Source organism: Rhinoraja longicauda, chromosome 7, assembly GCF_053455715.1.
Source record: "Rhinoraja longicauda isolate Sanriku21f chromosome 7, sRhiLon1.1, whole genome shotgun sequence".
In the NCBI taxonomy this organism is placed as follows: Eukaryota; Metazoa; Chordata; class Chondrichthyes; order Rajiformes; family Arhynchobatidae; genus Rhinoraja; species Rhinoraja longicauda.
The window spans coordinates 8,697,521-8,716,544 of NC_135959.1; the positions used below are offsets into that span (position 1 = coordinate 8,697,521).

The window sequence follows — 19,024 nt, forward strand, 5'->3', positions numbered from 1 at the left end:
GAAGCACTTAGTCACCGGGAATGTTGCAAGAAAAGCACTATTTGTTTTAAAGTAGCGTTTATTGTTATTGCGAGTCACTTAACATACACAGAACAGCATGGGGCCCCTATGCTCGTGGGCCACCGGGGCAGGTCTTTCGAAAAAAGCATTTAGAGTGTGTCTGGGGGAGAGAGAGAATGGGGGGGGGGGTCTGAGAATGGGGACTGGGAGAGGGACAACAGGGGTCGTTGCGGAGGGGGCTTGATGGTGGGGGAAAGAGGGGTACTGGGAAAAGGGGAGGTCCCCCTTCCCCACTCAACCCCTTCCTCCCCCCTCCTTCCAACCTCCATCCCCAATCCCTCCCCCCCTCCTCCCCATCCCTCCCTCACCCCTCCACCCCTAACTCCCCCCCATCCCTCCTTCCCTCCATCCCTCCCCCCTCCCTCCTCCCTCCACCCTTCCATCCCTCTCCCCGTCTCATTCCACCCTCCCTCCACCCCTTCCGGTTACAATGGAAACCATACGGGGACGCGCCCAACGGGGAAAGAGGGGTACTGGGAAAAGGGGAGGTCCCCCTCCCTCCCCCCTTCAACCCCTCACATCCCCCCCTCCCTCCCACATCCCTCCCCCTCCCCCCCTACCCCCTCCCTCCCCTCTCTCTCCCCCACCCCCCCTTCCACCGTCCCCTCCCCCTCCCCTCCCCCTCCTCTCCCCCCTCCCTCACCCTCCCCTCCTCCCTCCACACCTCCCTCCTCCCTCCATCCCCCTTCCCTCCCTCCCCTCCTCCCGGTTACAATGAAAACCCTACGAGGACGGGCCCAACGGGGAAAGAGGGGTACTGGGAAAAGGGGAGGTCCCCCTCCCTCCCTCCAATCTCTCTCCACCCTCCCCCACCTTCCCCACTCCCCCCCCTTCCCCCCTCCCCTCCCTCCCCCTCCCCTCCTCCCTCCACACCTCCCTCCTCCCTCCCTCCCCTCCTCCCGGTTACAATGGAAACCCTACGAGGACGGGCCCAACGGGGAAAGAGGGGTACTGGGAAAAGGGGAGGTCACCCTCCCTCCCCCCTCCCTCCCCCCTCCCTCCCCCCTACCCCCCTCCCTCCCATCTCCATCCCCCCTTCCCCCCCTTCCCCCCTACCCACCCTCCAACCCTCCCCCTCCCCTCCCCACTTCCCTCCTCCCTCCCTCCCCCTTCCCTCCCCCCCACTCCCCTCCCGGTTACAATGGAAACCCTACGAGGACGGGCCCAACGGGCACACTTGTGCTAGTATACTATTAAAACTCAGATCTTGTGTATATTTTTTTGGGGGGTTTGACCTGGTATGCGAGTAACAACGGTTTCTCTGATTTCGTCAAAACGGTGAACTGTAGCGCCACGATTTTTGCACCACCTTAATCACCACGCGGTTATCTGGTGGAAAATTATTTTTTATTTAATTCGGTCGCATGTTTTTTAAGTTACAGAGGTTTTAAAGCGCTCCCCCACCCCCCCCCCCCCCCTAATTTATAGGGGGCGCTGTGGTGCGGATTTATTGAAGGTCTTCAGCTTGTGATGTCACAATGCCCCTGTGAGATGAGCTCGAGCTGACCCCCCTCCCCCCCCCTTCAGCGTGTGATGTCACAATGGACAAGCAGCTGCTATTGGGTGTCTACTCTTTACAAATTTACATCTTTTTATTTTTAACCTTTTTTTTCAAGGTCTTCAGCTTGTGACGTCACAATGCTTGTGTGAGATGGGTTCTACATTGTTGCGAAAAGCAGCTGATTGTTTTTTAAAGTTGTGTTTTTTATTGCAAGTCACTTAACATACACAGATCAGCATGGGGCCCCTATGCTCGTGGGCCACCGGGGCAAGTGTTTCGAAAAAAGAAAGGGGAGGTCCCCCTTCCCCCCTCAACCCCTTCCTCCCCACTCCTTCCCACCTCCATCCCCACTCCCTCCCCCCCATCTCCCCAACTCCCTCACCATCCCTCCCCACCTCCCTCACCCCTCGGGGACGGGCCCAACGGTGAAGAGGGGTACTGGGAAAAGGGGAGGTCCCCCTCCCTCCCCCCTTCCCCCTCCCTCCACCTCCCCCCTTCCCCCCTTCCCCCCTCCCCTCCCACCCCTTCCCCCTCCCCTCCCCCCCTCCATCCCCCTCCCCTACTCCCTCCCTCCCCCCTCCCTCCCCGCCTCCCGGTTACAATGGAAACAATACGAGGACGGGCCCAACGGGGAAAGAGGGGTACTGGGAAAAGGGGAGGTCCCCCTCCCTTCCCCCTCCCCTCCCCTCCCCCATCCCTCCCCCTCCCTCCCCCCCATACCCCCCCTCCATCCCCTCTCCCTCCCCCCTTCCCCACTCCCCCACCCCTCCCCTCCCCCTCCCCTCCTCCCTCCACACCTCCCTCCTCCCTCCCTCCCCCTTCCCTCCCTCCCCTCCTCCCGGTTACAATGGAAACCCTACGAGGACGGGCCCAACGGGGAAAGAGGGGTACTGGGAAAAGGGAAGGTCCCCCCCTTCCTCCCTACCCCTCCCCTCCCCCCTCCACACCTCCCTCCTCCCTCCCTCCCCCTTCCCTCCCCCCCACTCCCCTCCCGGTTACAATAGAAACCCTACGAGGACGGGCCCAACGGGGAAAGAGGGGTACTGGGAAAAGGGGAGGTCCCCCTCCCCACTTCCCCCCTCCCACCACCTCCTCCCTTCTCCCCTCCCGCCCTTTTCCCCTCCCCCCTTCTCCCCTCCCCCCCTTCCCTCCCCTCCTCCCTCCACACCTCCCTCCTCCCACCCTCCCCGCCTCCCGGTTACAATGGAAACCCTACGAGGACGGGCCCAACGGGGAAAGAGGGGTACTGGGAAAACGCGTGGTCCCCCTCCCTCCCCCCTTCCCCCTACCCCCTCCCTCCCCTCTCCCTCCCCCCTTCCCCCCTTCCCCTCCCCTCCCCCCTCCCTCCCCCTCCACACCTCCCTCCTCCCTTCCCTCCCCCCCACTCCCCTCCCGGTTACAATGGAAACGCTACGAGGATGGGCCCAACGGGGAAAGAGGGGTACTGGGAAAAGGGGAGGTCCCCCTCTCTCCCCCTCCCTCCCTCCCCACCTACCCCCTCCCTCCCCTCTCCCTACCCCCTCCCCCCCTCCCCTCCCCCTCCCCCCTCCACTCCTCCCTCCCTCCCCCTTCCCTCCCTCCCCTCCTCCCGGTTACAATGGAAACCCTACGAGGACGGGCCCAACAGGGAAAGAGGGGTACTGGGAAAAGGGGAGGTCCCTCTCCCTCCCCCCCTACCCCCCTCCCTCCCCTCTCCCTCCCCCCTCCCCTCCCCTCCCCCTCCCTCCCCCCTCCCTCCCCCCTATCCCCTCCCTCACCTCTCCCTCCCCCCTCCCCCCCTTCCCCCCTCCCCCCTTCCCCCCCCTCCCCCCCTCCGCACCTCCCTCCTCCCTCCTTCCCCCTTCCCTCCCCCCCACTCCCCTCCCGGTTACAATGGAAACCCTACGAGGACGGGCCCAACGGGCACACTCGTGCTAGTGGGGCTGGGGGAGGAGAGAATGGGGGGTGTGGGGACGGGCCCAACGGGCCCGCATTAAACGGGCACACTTGTTCTAGTATACTACTAAAACTCAGATCTTGTATGTTTGTATATATATTCCACTGATGTCGGCTGAATACGGCAATTCCGGCAAAACGGTGAACCGTAGCACCACGATTTTTGAACCGCATAATCAGCATGCGGTTCGCTGCTGGAAAATGATATTTTTATTTAATTCGGACGCATATTTTTTAAGTTACAGAGGTCTAAATGTGCTGCCCCCCCTCATTTATCGAAGTTTTGACAGAAGGGGGGCGCTGCGGTCCGGCAGTGCTCAGTACGCATGCGCGGAATCTCCTCACTCTGTACTCAGCACGCATGCGCGGCATCTCCTCACTCGCACCAAAACAATGGACGCCGTTAGCGGCGCCAGCCCGCGATCACCGGCTCACCTCTCCTCTCTCCCCTTGCTTCTCTCCTCTCTCCCACACCCGGGAGAACATCTCCCCGCTATCCCCCCCCCCCCCCCGGGCCCCCTCCCCCCTCACTCTCTCCCCCTTCCACAAATACCGCGCCATCTCTCATCACCCTCCCCCCCTCCATCCTCAACACCTCCCTCCCTCCACCACTCCCTGGGTGTGGGCACGGGCCCAACGGGCCCGCTTTGAATGGGCACACTTGTTCTAGTCTATATACTACTAAAACTCAGATCTTGTATGTATATATATATATTCCACTGATGTCGGCTGAATACGGCAATTCCGGCAAAACGGTGAACCGTAGCGCCACGATTTTTGTACGACCTTAATCACCACGCGGTTCGCTGCTGGAAAATGATATTTCTATTTAATTCGGGCACATATTTTTTAAGTTACAGAGGTTTTAAAGCGCTGCCCCCCCTCATTTATCGAAGTTTTGACAGAAGGGGGGCGCTGCGGTGCGGATTAATCTTCATTGTGATGTCACAATGCCCCTGTGAGATGAACTCGAGCTGACCCCCCTTCCCCCACCCCGCGGTATTCAGCGTGTGACGTCACAATGCCCCTGTGCTACATTGTTGCGAAAAGCTGTCAAGTCAAGTCAATTTTATTTGTATAGCACATTATAAAACAACCCACGTTGACCAAAGTGCTGTACATCTGATTAGGTACTAAGGAAAAAAATGAAACATACAGTAGCACACAAACAGTTCACAGCGCCTCCTCAATGAGCCTCAAACGTTAGGGAGTAGAAATAGGTTTTGAGCCTGGACTTAAAGGAGTCGATGGAGGGGGCAGTTCTGATGGGGAGAGGGATGCTCTTTCCACCCTCCCTCCCCCCCTCCCGGTTACAATGGAAACCCTACGGGGACGGGCCCCCTCCCTCCCCTCTCCCTCCCCCCTTCCCCCTCCCCTCCCCCCTCCCCTCCTCCCTCCACACCTCCCTCCTCCCTCCCACTCCCTTCCCTCCCTCCCCTCCTCCCGGTTACAAAGGAAACCCTACGAGGACGGGCCCAACGGGGAAAGAGGGGTACTGGGAAAAGTGGAGGTCCCCCTCCTCCCCCCTCCCCCCCCTACCCCTCTCCCTCCCCCTTCCCCCTCCCCTCCCCTCCCCCCCTCCCCTCCTCCCTCCACACCTCCCTCCTCCCTCCCTCCCCCTTCCCTCACTCCCGTCCTCCCGGTTACAATGGAAACCCTACGAGGACGGGCCCAACGGGGAAATAGGGGAACTGGGAAAAGGGGAGGTCCCCCTCCCTCCCCCCTTCCCCCTCCCTCCTCCCTCCCTCCATCTCCCCCCTACCCCCCTCCCTCCACTCTCCCTCCCCCCTCCCCCCCTTCCCCCTCCCCTCCCCCCCCTCCCTCCCCCTCCCCTCCTCCCTCCACACCTCCCTCCTCCCTTCCTCCCCCTTCCCTCCCTCCCCTCCTCCCGGTTACAATGGAAACCCTACGAGGACGGGCCCAACAGGGGAAAGAGGGGTATTGGGAAAAGGGGAGGTCCCCCTCCCTCCCCCCCTCCCTCCCCCTCCCCCCCTACCCCTCTCCCTCCCCCCTCCCTCCCCCTCCCCCCTCCCCCCTACCCCTCTCCCTCCCCCCTCCCTTCCCCCCTCCCCACCCCCCTCCCTCCCCCTCCCCCTCCCCTCCCCCTCCACACCTCCCTCCTCCCTCCCTCCCCCTTCCCTCCCCCCACTCCCCTCCCGGTTACAATGGAAACCCTACGAGGACGGGCCCAACGGGCACACTTGTGCTAGTATCTATCTATCTATCTATCTATCTATATACTACTAAAACTCAGATCTTGTAGCGTTGTATATATATTCCACTGATGTCGGCTGAATACGGCAAAACGGTGAACCGTAGCGCCACGATTTTTGTACCGCCTTAATCACCACGCGGGCCAATGCTGGAAAATGATTTTTTTATTTAATTCTGTCGCATATTTTTAAAGTTACACAGGTTTTAAAGCAATGCCCCCCCCCCTTATTGAGGTTTCGATAGAGGGCGCTGCGGTGAGGCAGTGCTCAGTACGCATGCGCGGAATCTCCTCACTCTGTGCTCAGCACGCATGCGCGGCATCTCCTCACTCGCACCAAAAAAATGGACGCCGTTAGCGGAGCAAGCCCGCGATCACCGGCTCACCTCTCGAATCCCCACCCGCTTCTCTCCTCTCTCCCACACCCGGGAGAACATCTCCCCGCTATCCCCCCCCCCCGGGACTTTGAATGATGCAATCACCAGCACCCCCCCCCCCCCCGGACTTTTCACTGATCCGAACACACGCAACCCCCCCCCGGGACTTTAACTGATGCTAAGAGAGTGTGTCTGGGGGGCTGAGAATGGGGAATGGGAAAACAGGGGTAGTGCGGAGGGGACTTGGTGGAGGGGGAAAGAGGGGTACGTCCTCCCCTCCACACACACACCACACTCTCCCCCCTCCACAAATACCACCCCATCTCTCATCACCATCCCCACCTCCATCCTCAACACCTCCCTCCATCCACCACTACCTCCCCGCCCAAGGGGAGGGTGTGGGGAGAGTAAGAGTGGGGCTGGGGGAGGAGAAAATGGGGGGTGTGGGGACGGGCCCAACGGGCCCGCTTTGAACGGGCACACTTGTTCTAGTATATACTACTAAAACTCAGATCTTGTGAATATATATATATATTTTTTTGGGGTTTGACCTGAATATATCGTATATTTATACGTAACAGCGATTGCAGCAAAACGGCGGACCGTAGCACGACGGTTTTCACACCGCCTCAATCGCCAATCTCGCGCTCGCTCGGCCGTGATATTTTCATTTAATTTGGTCGCGTGTTTTTTAAGTTACAGAGGTTTTAATGCGCTGCCCCCCCCCTTTTTCAGGGGGGCGCTGCGGTGCAGATTTAGTTTTCAGCTTGTGGCTTGTGACGGCTACATTTGTTTCGAAAAGTTTCCAGAAAAGGATTTAGTTTTCAGCTTGTGACGGCTACATTGTTTCGAAAAGTTTCCAAGTAGTCTTTTTTGTTATTGCAAGTCAAGTCAAGTCAAGTCAAGTCAGTTTTATTTGTATAGCACATTTAAAAACAACCCACGTTGACCAAAGTGCTGCACATCTGATTAGGAAAAAAAGAAAAGAAGGCTATAGTGGTCACTTGACATACACAGATCAGGAGGACGGGCCCAACGGGCACACTTGGAGAGTAAGAGTGGGGCTGGGGGAGGAGAGAATGGGGGGTGTGGGGACGGGCCCAACGGGCCCTCTTTTCTAGTCTATATACTACTAAAACTCAGATCTTGTAGCGTTGTATATATATTCCACTGATGTCGGCTGAATACGGCAAAACGGTGAACCGTAGCGCCACGATTTTTGTGCCGCCTTAATCACCACGCGGGCCAATGCTGGAAAATGATTTTGTTATTTAATTCTGTCGCATATTTTTTAAGTTACACAGGTTTTAATGCCCCCCCCCTTATTGAGGTTTCGATAGAGGGCGCTGCGGTGAGGCAGTGCTCAGTACGCATGCGCGGAATCTCCTCACTCTGTGCTCAGCACGCATGCGCGGAATCTCCTCACTCGCAACAAAAAAATGGACGCCGTTAGCGGCGCCAGCCCGCGATCACCGGCTCACCTCTCCTCTCCCCCCCTGCTTCTCTCCCCTCTCCCACACCCGGGAGAACATCTCCCCGCTATCCCCCCCCCCCCGGGTCCATCCTCAACACCTCCCTCCCTCCACCACTACCTCACCGCCCAAGGGGAGGGTGTGGGGAGAGTAAGAGTGGGGCTGGGGGAGGAGAAAATGGGAGGTGTGGGGACGGGCCCAAAGGGCCCGCTTTGAACGGGCACACTTGTTCTAGTATACTACTAAAACTCAGATCTTGTATGTATATATATTTCACTGATGTCGGCTGAATACGGCAATGGCGGCAAAACGGTGAACCGTAGCGACACGGTTTTTGTACCGCCTTAATCACCATGCGGTTCGCTGCTGGAAAATGATGTTTTTATTTAATTCGGTCGCATATTTTTTAAGTTACAGAGGTTTAAAAGCGCTGCCCCCCCTCATTTATCAAAGTTTTGACAGAAGGGGGCGCTGGGGTGCGGCTGTGCTCAGTACGCATGCGCGGAATCTCCTCACTCTGTACTCAGCACGCATGCGCGGCATCTCCTCACTCGCACCAAAACAATGGGCGCCGTTAGCGGCGCAAGCCCGCGATCACCGGCTCACCTCTCCTCTCTCCCCTTGCTTCTCTCCTCTCTCCCACACCCGGGAGAACATCTCCCCGCTATCCCCCCCCCCGGGCCTTTGAATGATGCGATCTTCAGCACCCCCCCCCCCCCCCCCCCGGACCTTTCACTGTTCAGATCCCCCGCACCCCCCCCCCCCCCCGGGCCTTTAACTGATGCTAAGAGGACGGGCCAAAGGGGAGAGTGTGGGGAGAGTAAGAGTGGGGATGGGGGAGGAGAGAATGGGGGAGTGGGGAATGGGCCCAACGGGCCCACTTTGTCTAGTATACTACTAAAACTCAGATCTTGTATATATATTTTTTTGTGGTTTGGCCTGATATATTCGTAACAGCGATTGCAGCAAAACGGCGAACCGTAGCGCGATTTTTTTTTTGGGTTTGACCTGAATATTTTGATATATTTATTCGCGCGTAACAGCGATTGCGGCAAAACGGTGAACCGTAGCGCGACGGTTTTCGCACCGCCTTAATCGCCAACCTCCCAAACGACCGGCCGTGATATTTTCATTTGCTTTGGTCGCGTGTTTTTTAAGTTACAGAGGTTTTAAAGCGCTGCCCCCCCCCTTTTCAGGGGGGCACTGCGGTGCAGATTTAGCCTTCAGCTTGTGACGGCTACATTGTTTCGAAAAGTTTCCCAAAAAGCACTTTCCAGATCACTGCTTGTTTTAAAGTAGTTTTTTTTGTTATTGCAAGTCACTTGACATACACAGATCAGGAGGACGGGCCCAACAGGCACACTTGGAGAGTGCTGATTGTTTTAAAGTAGTCTTTTTTGTTATTGCAAGTCACTTGACATACACAGATCAGGAGGACGGGCCCAACGGGCACACTTGGAGAGTAAGAGTGGGGCTGGGGGAGGAGAGAATGGGGGGTGTGGGGATGGGCCCGCTTTGCTAGTTGAAAATAATATTCAGTGAGTTTGTGACCTTTTCTGGGCCCGGAAAGCAGATGTAATCATGAGGAATTAGCATTAGTGTCTCTTTAGTTTAGTTTTTAGGTTTGTTTCGAGATACAGTGTGGAAACAGGCCCTTCAGCCCATTGAGTCCGCACCGACCAGTGATCCCCGCACAGCAACACTAACCTACACCAAGGACATTTTTTACATATATATCAAGTCAATTAACCTGCAAACCTGTACGTCTTTGGAGTGTGGGAGGGAACCGAAGATCTCAGGGAAATCCCAAGCAAGTCACGGGGAAAACATACAAACTCTGTACAGATAAGCACCTCGAGTCGGGATCGATCCCAGTCCTCTGGCGCTGTAAGCACTGTAAGGCAGCAACTCTACCGCTGCACCACCGTGCCACCCTCCATTACACCTTTAAAGAGATTCAGTGCGTCACCGAATACTCTAACAAACTTCCATTGATTAACTCTCCCCAACTTCTACAGATGCGCCGTAGAAAGCATTTTATCGGGATGCATCCCAGCACGGTTCGGGAACAGCTCCATTCAAGACCGCAAGAAATAGCAGATAATAGTGGAGGCGGCCCAGACCATCACACAAACCATCCTCCCTTCCACTGACTCTATCTACACCGCACACTGTCGGACAGGTTTGTAAGTTAATTTTCTTTGGCATAATTGTAAATTGTCCCTAATGTGTAGGATAGTGTTTGTGTATGGGATGATCACTGGTCGGCATGGACTCGGTGGGCCAAAGGGCCTGTTTCCGCGCTCTATCTGAAGTCTAAAGACTACATAGAAAATGGAGCTGTAAATATAACAGGTCTTTATTCAGTAGGAGAAGGCAGACGAGAGGAGACCTGGTGGAAGAATCTATCTAAAGTCAACATAGATTGAGTTTTTATGTTATTCAAGCATGAAAATAACAGCTGGTGATTAACTACACTTTCATTATAGCAATTATGTAGCTTACTTCAATAGTAGACATGGTTCTGTAGAATTATATAATTACAATGGCAGTAAATGGGAGTCGTCCCAGCTGTTATCAAGCAACTGAACGGTCCTGTCAAAGGCTAGAGTGTGGACCTGACCTCCCATTTACCGAATCTTTGGAGATTTTGAACTATCTTTAATCGGACTTTATTGGACTTCAGTGTTACATTTTTGCACTAAAATGTTGTACCCTTTATCCTTTTTCTGTGCTCTGTGGAGGGCTTGGCTGCACTCAGATATAGTTTTTTCTCTGACCGGACAAACAAAAACTTTTCACTGTACCTCGGTGTGCCCTAAGCTTTTCAATGCACCATATGGCAGATGTAGTATAATGTGGATAAATGTGAGGTTATCCACTTTGGCGGCAAGAACAGGAAAGCGGACTATTACCTGAACGGTGGCCGATTAGGAGAAAGGGAGATGCAACGAGACCTGGGTGTCGTGGTACACCAGTCATTGAAAGTAGGCATGCAGGTGCAGCAGGCAGTGAAGAAAGCGAATGGTATGTTGGCATTCATAGCGAGGGGATTTGAATATAGGAGCAGGGAGGTTCTGCTGCAGTTGTACAGGGCATTAGTGAGACCACACCTGGAGTATTGCGTACAGTTTTGGTCTCCTAATCTGAGGAAAGACATTCTTGCCATAGAGGGAGTACAGAGAAGGTTCACCAGATTGATTCCTGGGATGGCAGGACTTTCGTATGAAGAAAGACTGGATAGACTCGGCTTGTACTCACTGAAATTTAGAAGATTGAGGGGGGATCTTATAGAAACTTACAAAATTCTTAAGGGGTTGGACAGGCTAGATGCAGGAAGATTGTTCCCAAAGTTGGGGAAGTCCAGAACAAGGGGTCACAGTTTAAGGATAAGGGGGAAGTCTTTTAGGACCGAGATGAGAAAGGTTTTTTTCACACAGAGAGTGGTGAGTCTGTGGAATTCTCTGCCACAGAAGGTAGTTGAGGCCAGTTCATTGGCTATATTTAAGAGGGAGTTAGATGTGGCCCTTGTGGCTAAAGGGATCAGGGGGTATGGAGAGAAGGCAGGTACGGGATACTGAGTTGGATGATCATCCATGATCATATTGAATGGCGGTACAGGCTCGAAGGGCCGAATGGCCTACTCCTGCACCTATTTTCTATGTTTCTATGTTTCTATGTGGGAGTTCTGGGGAGAGTGGGTTTGTCGTGTGTGAAAGATGACGGAAAGTTGTACTCTCCAGAGTTTAGGAAAATCAGATGGGTTCGCAGAGGAACATATGAAATTCCTAAGATTGTTGACTTAGAAAAGGCAATAGAACCTCCAGTTTTTGTATCACTACATCGACTGCACCTCCAACAGCGCAGTGCTTTCTCAATTCTGCATCGAAACCCCAGTCTCAGTCAACCTTACACGCTCACGTTTGTGCAGTAGGGCTTTGGGTCTCGGTCGGCGCAAGGAACTGCAGGAGCTGGCTTTACAAAAAAAAATACCCAAGGTGTTTGAGTTTAGTTTAAGTTTAGTTCATTGTCACACGAACAGTGCACAGTGCACAGGTACAGCGAAAAGCTTTTGTTGCCTGCTTACTGGTCAGCGGAAAGACAATACATGATTACAACCAAGCCATCTACAGTGTACAGGTGCATGATAAGGGGAATAACGTGAATAACGTTTAGTGCAAGATAAAGTCAAAGACACCAACTGCAGGAGTAACTCAGTGGGTCGGGCGGCATCTCTGGAGAACATGGAGAACATGGATAGGGTCTCGACCCAAAACGTCACCTCTCCATGTTCTCCAAAGATGCTGCCTGACCCTCTGAGTTACTCCAGCACTTTGTGTCTTTATTCAACTCTTGGTATTTTCACTTGGAACTGAATGCCCAAGATACTGAGCCACAGGTTTTACCTCTGCTGTTATATTATACAGAGTGGACTGACTGAAAGGAGGAAACTAAATGGGACACTCAGAGGAACTGAAATAGTCTGAAAATTGTGAAAATGCATTGACTATGATGGTATGATGGGCCGGTGTAGAGTGCAGGTGATTAGTTTTTTCTCCCCGGCAATTTTTTTCTAAGATAAAAAAACAAAGTTTATTTACAAAATAGTTGTCATTAAGATACTGCACTGCGCGGAGACACTAAAACTGGTCTGTAATGAGGCATAATGAGGCACCTTTACTAATCAATATCCACCTTAAAAATACCTAAAGACGGCCTCCACAGCCATCTGTGCAATGAATTCCACAGATTCACCACCCTCTGCCTGAAGAAATTCCTCCTCATCTCCTTTCTAAAGGTACGTCCTTTTATTCTAAGGCTGTGCCCTCTGGTCCTAGACTCTTCCACTAGTGGAAACATCCTTTCCACATCCACTCGATCCAGGCCTTTTCGGTAGGTTTCAATGAGGTTCTCCCTCACCCTTTGAAACTCCAGCAAGTACAGGCCCAGTGCTGTCAAACGCTCAATGTCTGTACTAAATATTATGCCAAGACCAAGTCTTACCTGCCTGTAGCTTAATCTTCCACCACAACCCTCTTTCTTCTATCAGTGAGCCAGTTCTGAATCCATATGACCAAGGCACCGTTATTCCCATGCATCTTATTCTACTGGATCTGCCCAGAATGTGGGACTTACTAAAATCCATGTACACAACATCCACCACCCTACCCTTCATCGATCACATCCGTCACCTCCTCAAGAAACTCGATCAAATTAATTAGACACGACCTGCCACGTCCAAAGCCATGCTGACTGACCCTGATTAACCCCTTCTCTTCCAAATGAGAGTTTATCCTATCTTGAAGAATCCTCTCCCATTGCTTCCCTACCACTGAGGTGAGGCTCACCGGATTCCCTGGATTATATCTACTTCACGTCCTAGACAAAGGACCAACATTAGCTACTGTCCAGCCCTTTGAGATCTCACCTGTGGCTGGAGAGTTACTCTAGCACTGAAGATAGACACAAAATCCAGAAGTAACTCAGTGGTACAGGCAGCATCTCTGGAGAGAAGGAATGGGTGATGTTTCGGGTCGAGACCCTTTTTCTGGTTGGAGATGCTGCCTGGCCCACTGAGTTGCTCCAGCATTGTGTGTCTATCTTCGGTGTAAACCAGCATTTGCAGTTCCTTCCTACACAGTTCCTCCTGCACTTTGTGTTTTTGATCAAGATTCCAGTATCCCCGGTTCCTTGTGTCTCTAAGGTTAAAGGGAGATCAAGTGTAGAATCTTTCATCCAGTTGTTACAGGTAAGGCGATTCCAAGAATGAGATATAAACATATTTGACATCAGCGGAAAACTTTAGTCGGAATTTTATTTACGAACAAATTGTGATTTCAATCACATTATCTGGAAATGCAAACAGAAGATAGTTATACTACGCTGGAATTGCAATTGTAAACAAAGCTTTTACATATCAGGCTTAGTGCCTAAAGTGTGACATTATTTATGAAAATGATCAGATCCACAATTTTTTCAACTCACTGTATAATTGCCGCACACTAGTTTTTATTGACCTTGTGCAATGACTTACTTGCTAACTTCTCGAAGCTGAGGCTCTATAAGGCGCTGGTCAGGCTGCGTTTGGAGTACTGTGAGCAAATGTGGGCTCCTTATCTGAGGAAGGATGTGCTGGCCCTGGAGAGGGTCCAGAGGAGGTTTACGAGAATGATTCCAGGAATGAGTGGGTTGGCTTATGATGAGCGTTTGACAGCACTGGGCCTGTACTCGCTGGAATTTAGAAGATTGAGGGGGGACTTCATTTAAACTTATAGAATAATGAAAGGCATAGATAGAGTGGATGTGGAAAAGGATGTTTCCACTGGTGGGAGAGTCTAGGACCAGAGATAATAGCCTCAGGATTAAAGGGCGCTCTTTTAGAAAAGAGGTGAGGAAGAACCTCTTTAGTAGATATTTTTAAGGCAGAGATAGACAAATTCTCGATTAGAACGGGTGTCAAGGGTAATGGGGAGAAGGCAGGAAAATGCGATTCGGAGTCAGAAATCAGCCATGGTTGAATGGCCGAGTGGACTCGATGGGCCGAATGGCCTAATTCTACTCCTTTAACATGAACTTGTGAACTTGTCTCTGCAAGAGCATGTAACTGATGTCTGATATACCTGATACGCTATGCCTGATATACCTAACTGATGTCTGATATACCTGATACGCTATGCCTGACATACCTAACTGATGTCTGATATACCTGATGCGCTATGCCTGATATACCTAACTGATGTCTGATATACCTGATACGCTATGCCTGATATACCTAACTGATGTCTGATATACCTGATACGCTATGCCTGATATACCTAACTGATGTCTGATATACCTGATACGCTATGCCTGATATACCTAACTAATGTCTGATATACCTGATACGCTATGCCTGATATACCTAACTGATGTCTGATATACCTGATACGCTATGCCTGATATACCTAACTGATGTCTGATATACCTGATACGCTATGCCTGACATACCTAACTGATGTCTGATATACCTGATACGCTATGCCTGATATACCTAACTGATGTCTGATATACCTGATACGCTATGCCTGATATACCTAACTGATGTCTGATATACCTGATACGCTATGCCTGATATACCTAACTGATGTCTGATATACCTGATACGCTATGCCTGATATACCTAACTAATGTCTGATATACCTGATACGCTATGCCTGATATACCTAACTGATGTCTGATATACCTGATACGCTATGCCTGATATACCTAACTGATGTCTGATATACCTGATACGCTATGCCTGACATACCTAACTGATGTCTGATATACCTGATACGCTATGCCTGACATACCTAACTGATGTCTGATATACCTGATACCCTATGCCTGACATACCTAACTGATGTCTGATATACCTGATACGCTATGCCTGACATACCTAACTGATGTCTGATATACCTGATACGCTATGCCTGACATACCTAACTGATGTCTGATATACCTGATACGCTATGCCTGACATACCTAACTGATGTCTGATATACCTGATACGCTATGCCTGACATACCTAACTGATGTCTGATATACCTGATACGCTATGCCTGATATACCTAACTAATGTCTGATATACTTGATACGCTATGCCTGACATACCTAACTGATGTCTGATATATTTGATACGCTATGCCTGACATACCTAACTGATGTCTGATATACTTGATACGCTATGCCTGACATACCTAACTGATGTCTGATATATTTGATACGCTATACCTGACATACCTAACTGATGTCTGATATACCTGATACGCTATGCCTGATATACCTAACTGATGTCTGATATACCTGATACGCTATGCCTGACATACCTAACTGATGTCTGATATACCTGATACGCTATGCCTGACATACCTAACTGATGTCTGATATACCTGATACGCTATGCCTGATATACCTAACTGATGTCTGATATACCTGATACGCTATGCCTGACATACCTAACTGATGTCTGATATACCTGATACGCTATGCCTGACATACCTAACTGATGTCTGATATACCTGATACGCTATGCCTGACATACCTAACTGATGTCTGATATACCTGATACGCTATGCCTGACATACCTAACTGATGTCTGATATACCTGATACGCTATGCCTGACATACCTAACTGATGTCTGATATACCTGATACGCTATGCCTGACATACCTAACTGATGTCTGATATACCTGATACGCTATTCCTGACATACCTAACTGATGTCTGATATACCTGATACGCTATGCCTGACATACCTAACTGATGTCTGATATACTTGATACGCTATGCCTGACATACCTAACTGATGTCTGATATACCTGATACGCTATGCCTGACATACCTAACTGATGTCTGATATACCTGATACGCTATGCCTGACATACCTAACTGATGTCTGATATACCTGATACGCTATGCCTGACATACCTAACTGATGTCTGATATACCTGATACGCTATGCCTGATATACCTAACTGATGTCTGATATACCTGATACGCTATGCCTGACATACCTAACTGATGTCTGATATACCTGATACGCTATGCCTGATATACCTAACTGATGTCTGATATACCTGATACGCTATGCCTGACATACCTAACTGATGTCTGATATACCTGATACGCTATGCCTGATATACCTAACTGATGTCTGATATACCTGATACGCTATGCCTGACATACCTAACTGATGTCTGATATACCTGATACGCTATGCCTGACATACCTAACTGATGTCTGATATACCTGATACGCTATGCCTGACATACCTAACTGATGTCTGATATACCTGATACGCTATGCCTGACATACCTAACTGATGTCTGATATACCTGATACGCTATGCCTGACATACCTAACTGATGTCTGATATACCTGATACGCTATGCCTGATATACCTAACTGATGTCTGATATACCTGATACGCTATGCCTGACATACCTAACTGATGTCTGATATACCTGATACGCTATGCCTGACATACCTAACTGATGTCTGATATACCTGATACGCTATGCCTGACATACCTAACTGATGTCTGATATACCTGATACGCTATGCCTGACATACCTAACTGATGTCTGATATACCTGATACGCTATGCCTGACATACCTAACTGATGTCTGATATACCTGATACGCTATGCCTGACATACCTAACTGATGTCTGATATACCTGATACGCTATGCCTGACATACCTAACTGATGTCTGATATACCTGATACGCTATGCCTGACATACCTAACTGATGTCTGATATACCTGATACACTATGCCTGATATACCTAACTAATGCCTGATATTTGACAACATTGAAAAAATCATCCACGCATTCATTTCCTCCCGCCTCGACTTGGGGCTACTGACTATCCCGCGGTCTAGGCTTAAGCTCAGGGGTGACCGCGCTTTTGCGGTTGCAGCTCCTAGACTCTGGAACAGCATCCATCTCCCCATCAGAACTGCCCCCTCCATCGACTCCTTTAAGTCCAGGCTCAAAACTTATTTCTACTCCCTAGCATTTGAGGCCCTCTGAGGGGGCGCTGTGTATGTGCTGTTATGTTTGTGTGCCATTGTATGTTCGTTCTTAGTACCTGAACTGATGTACAACACTTTGGTCAACGTGGGTTGTTTTTAAATGTGCTATACAAATAAAATTGACTTGACTTGATATACCTGATACACTATGCCTGACATACCTAACTAATGCCTGAAACATGACACAAACCAGCTACGATAAGCCCAACCAGAGTCCGTTAAAAGAGCCATCCATAAATAGAAACTCATTGTGTCATTCATATCTCTGTATTAGAACATATTAGTGCAGGACAGGAAATGCCCCTTTCGGCCCACAATGTCTGTGCCGAACATGATGCCAGGTTAAACTAATCACCTGTGCCTCCACGTGATCCATATCTCTCCATCCCCTGCATATCCATGTGCCTATCGAAAAGGCTCTAAAAAAACTGCAGATGCTGGTTTACAAAAATAGACACAATGTACCGAAGTAACTCAACAGGTCAGGCAGCATGTGTAGGAAGAAATTGCAGATGCTGGTTTATACCGAAGATAGACACAAAATGCTGGAAGCATCTCTGGAGAACAGGGATAGGAGACGTTCCAGATCGGGACCCTACTACAGGTGGATCAGTCTGAACAAGGGTTCTAATCTGAAACGTCACCTATCCATGAGATGCTGTCTGAGCCGCTGAGTTACTCCAGCACTTTGTGTCTTTTCTTATTTCATATGGTGTGTTGACCCACTGGTGTACCTGCACGGTTACAGTCGGTAGTCAGTGTACTCAGACAGCCAGGTCTTAGTGTGGCCACAGCCTCTCTAAATCCATCGTCATTTCGATAACAATCTGTGCTCTGCTGTTGCCAGCACAGTAGATAAGTAACCTCACACTTCATGATGATGCTTACCATCATACTGCTACATGTTTGGCCAATCACTTCAATCCACATGGTAGCCTCTCCACATCCTTCCCACAGCTCGCACTCCCACCCAACGATGTCTTGTCCACAAACCTTCCGATTACATTTAATTCCCTCATCTCAATCGTTAATGTACTTTGAACAGGTGGGGTCCAAGTACTGACATTTGCAATATTATTCCACTCATCACTTACAACCATTCGGACGAGGACCAGTTCAGTTCTTCTCCTTGTCGCCACATTACCAGACGCATGGATTCATGCATCCAACTAGTCCATGCCGACCACGTTGCCTACCTGAGATAGTCCCATCTGCCCGCGTCTGACCCATATCCCTCAAAACCTTTCCCACCCATGCACTTGTCCAAGTGTCTTTTAAACACGACTGTGCCCGCCACAACCACTTCCTCTGGTTGTACATTTCACACACTGTGGGAAGAATTTGTCACTCGGATCCCCTTAATATCTCCCCCCTCTCACCTTAAACCTAAGCCCCCTTCTCATGAGCATGACAACAGGCCTTTTGGCCCAACTTGCCCACGCCGACCAAGATGCCCCACCTACACTAGTCCCACCTGCCCGCGTTTGGCCATATCCCTCGAAACCTTTCCTATCCATGCACCTTCCCAAATGTCTTTTAAATGTTATTCCTGGTACCTTCCTCAACTACCTCCTCTGGCAGCTCCTTCCATAAACCCACCACCCTCTACCTGAAAACATTCTAGTCTTACAACCCCCTGCCTTGGGGAAATAGGCTGTGATCATCCATCTTGTCCATGTCCCTCGTGGTTTTACATAGTTCCGTCGGGTAACCCACACTCGGCTTCCTGTACTCAAGAGAGAAAAGAAACAGACTTGTTCATTCCCTTCTTACAGGTCTGAAAAAGGGCCAGGACCCGAAACGTCACCTATCGATGTTTTCCAGAGATGCAGAGTTACTCCAGCACTTTTGCACAACTAACTCAAACCTTGTGAATAATTGCTACCCCAGTTTTCCAGCTTAATGACC

At 50.7% G+C, this 19,024-nt stretch overlaps 1 protein-coding gene across 1 annotated transcript in view; it reads right to left on the reverse strand.

Moving 5' to 3' along the window:
- The window catches only part of LOC144595423 (interleukin-5 receptor subunit alpha-like), a 43,818-nt gene extending 25,772 nt beyond the window's left edge, over positions 1–18,046 (reverse strand). The window contains exon 1 of the mRNA XM_078402926.1: positions 17,851–18,046. Within this exon, the coding sequence (XP_078259052.1) occupies positions 17,851–18,046 (196 nt within the window). The remainder of the gene's footprint in view (positions 1–17,850) is intronic.
- Between the last annotated feature and the right edge of the window lie 978 nt (positions 18,047–19,024).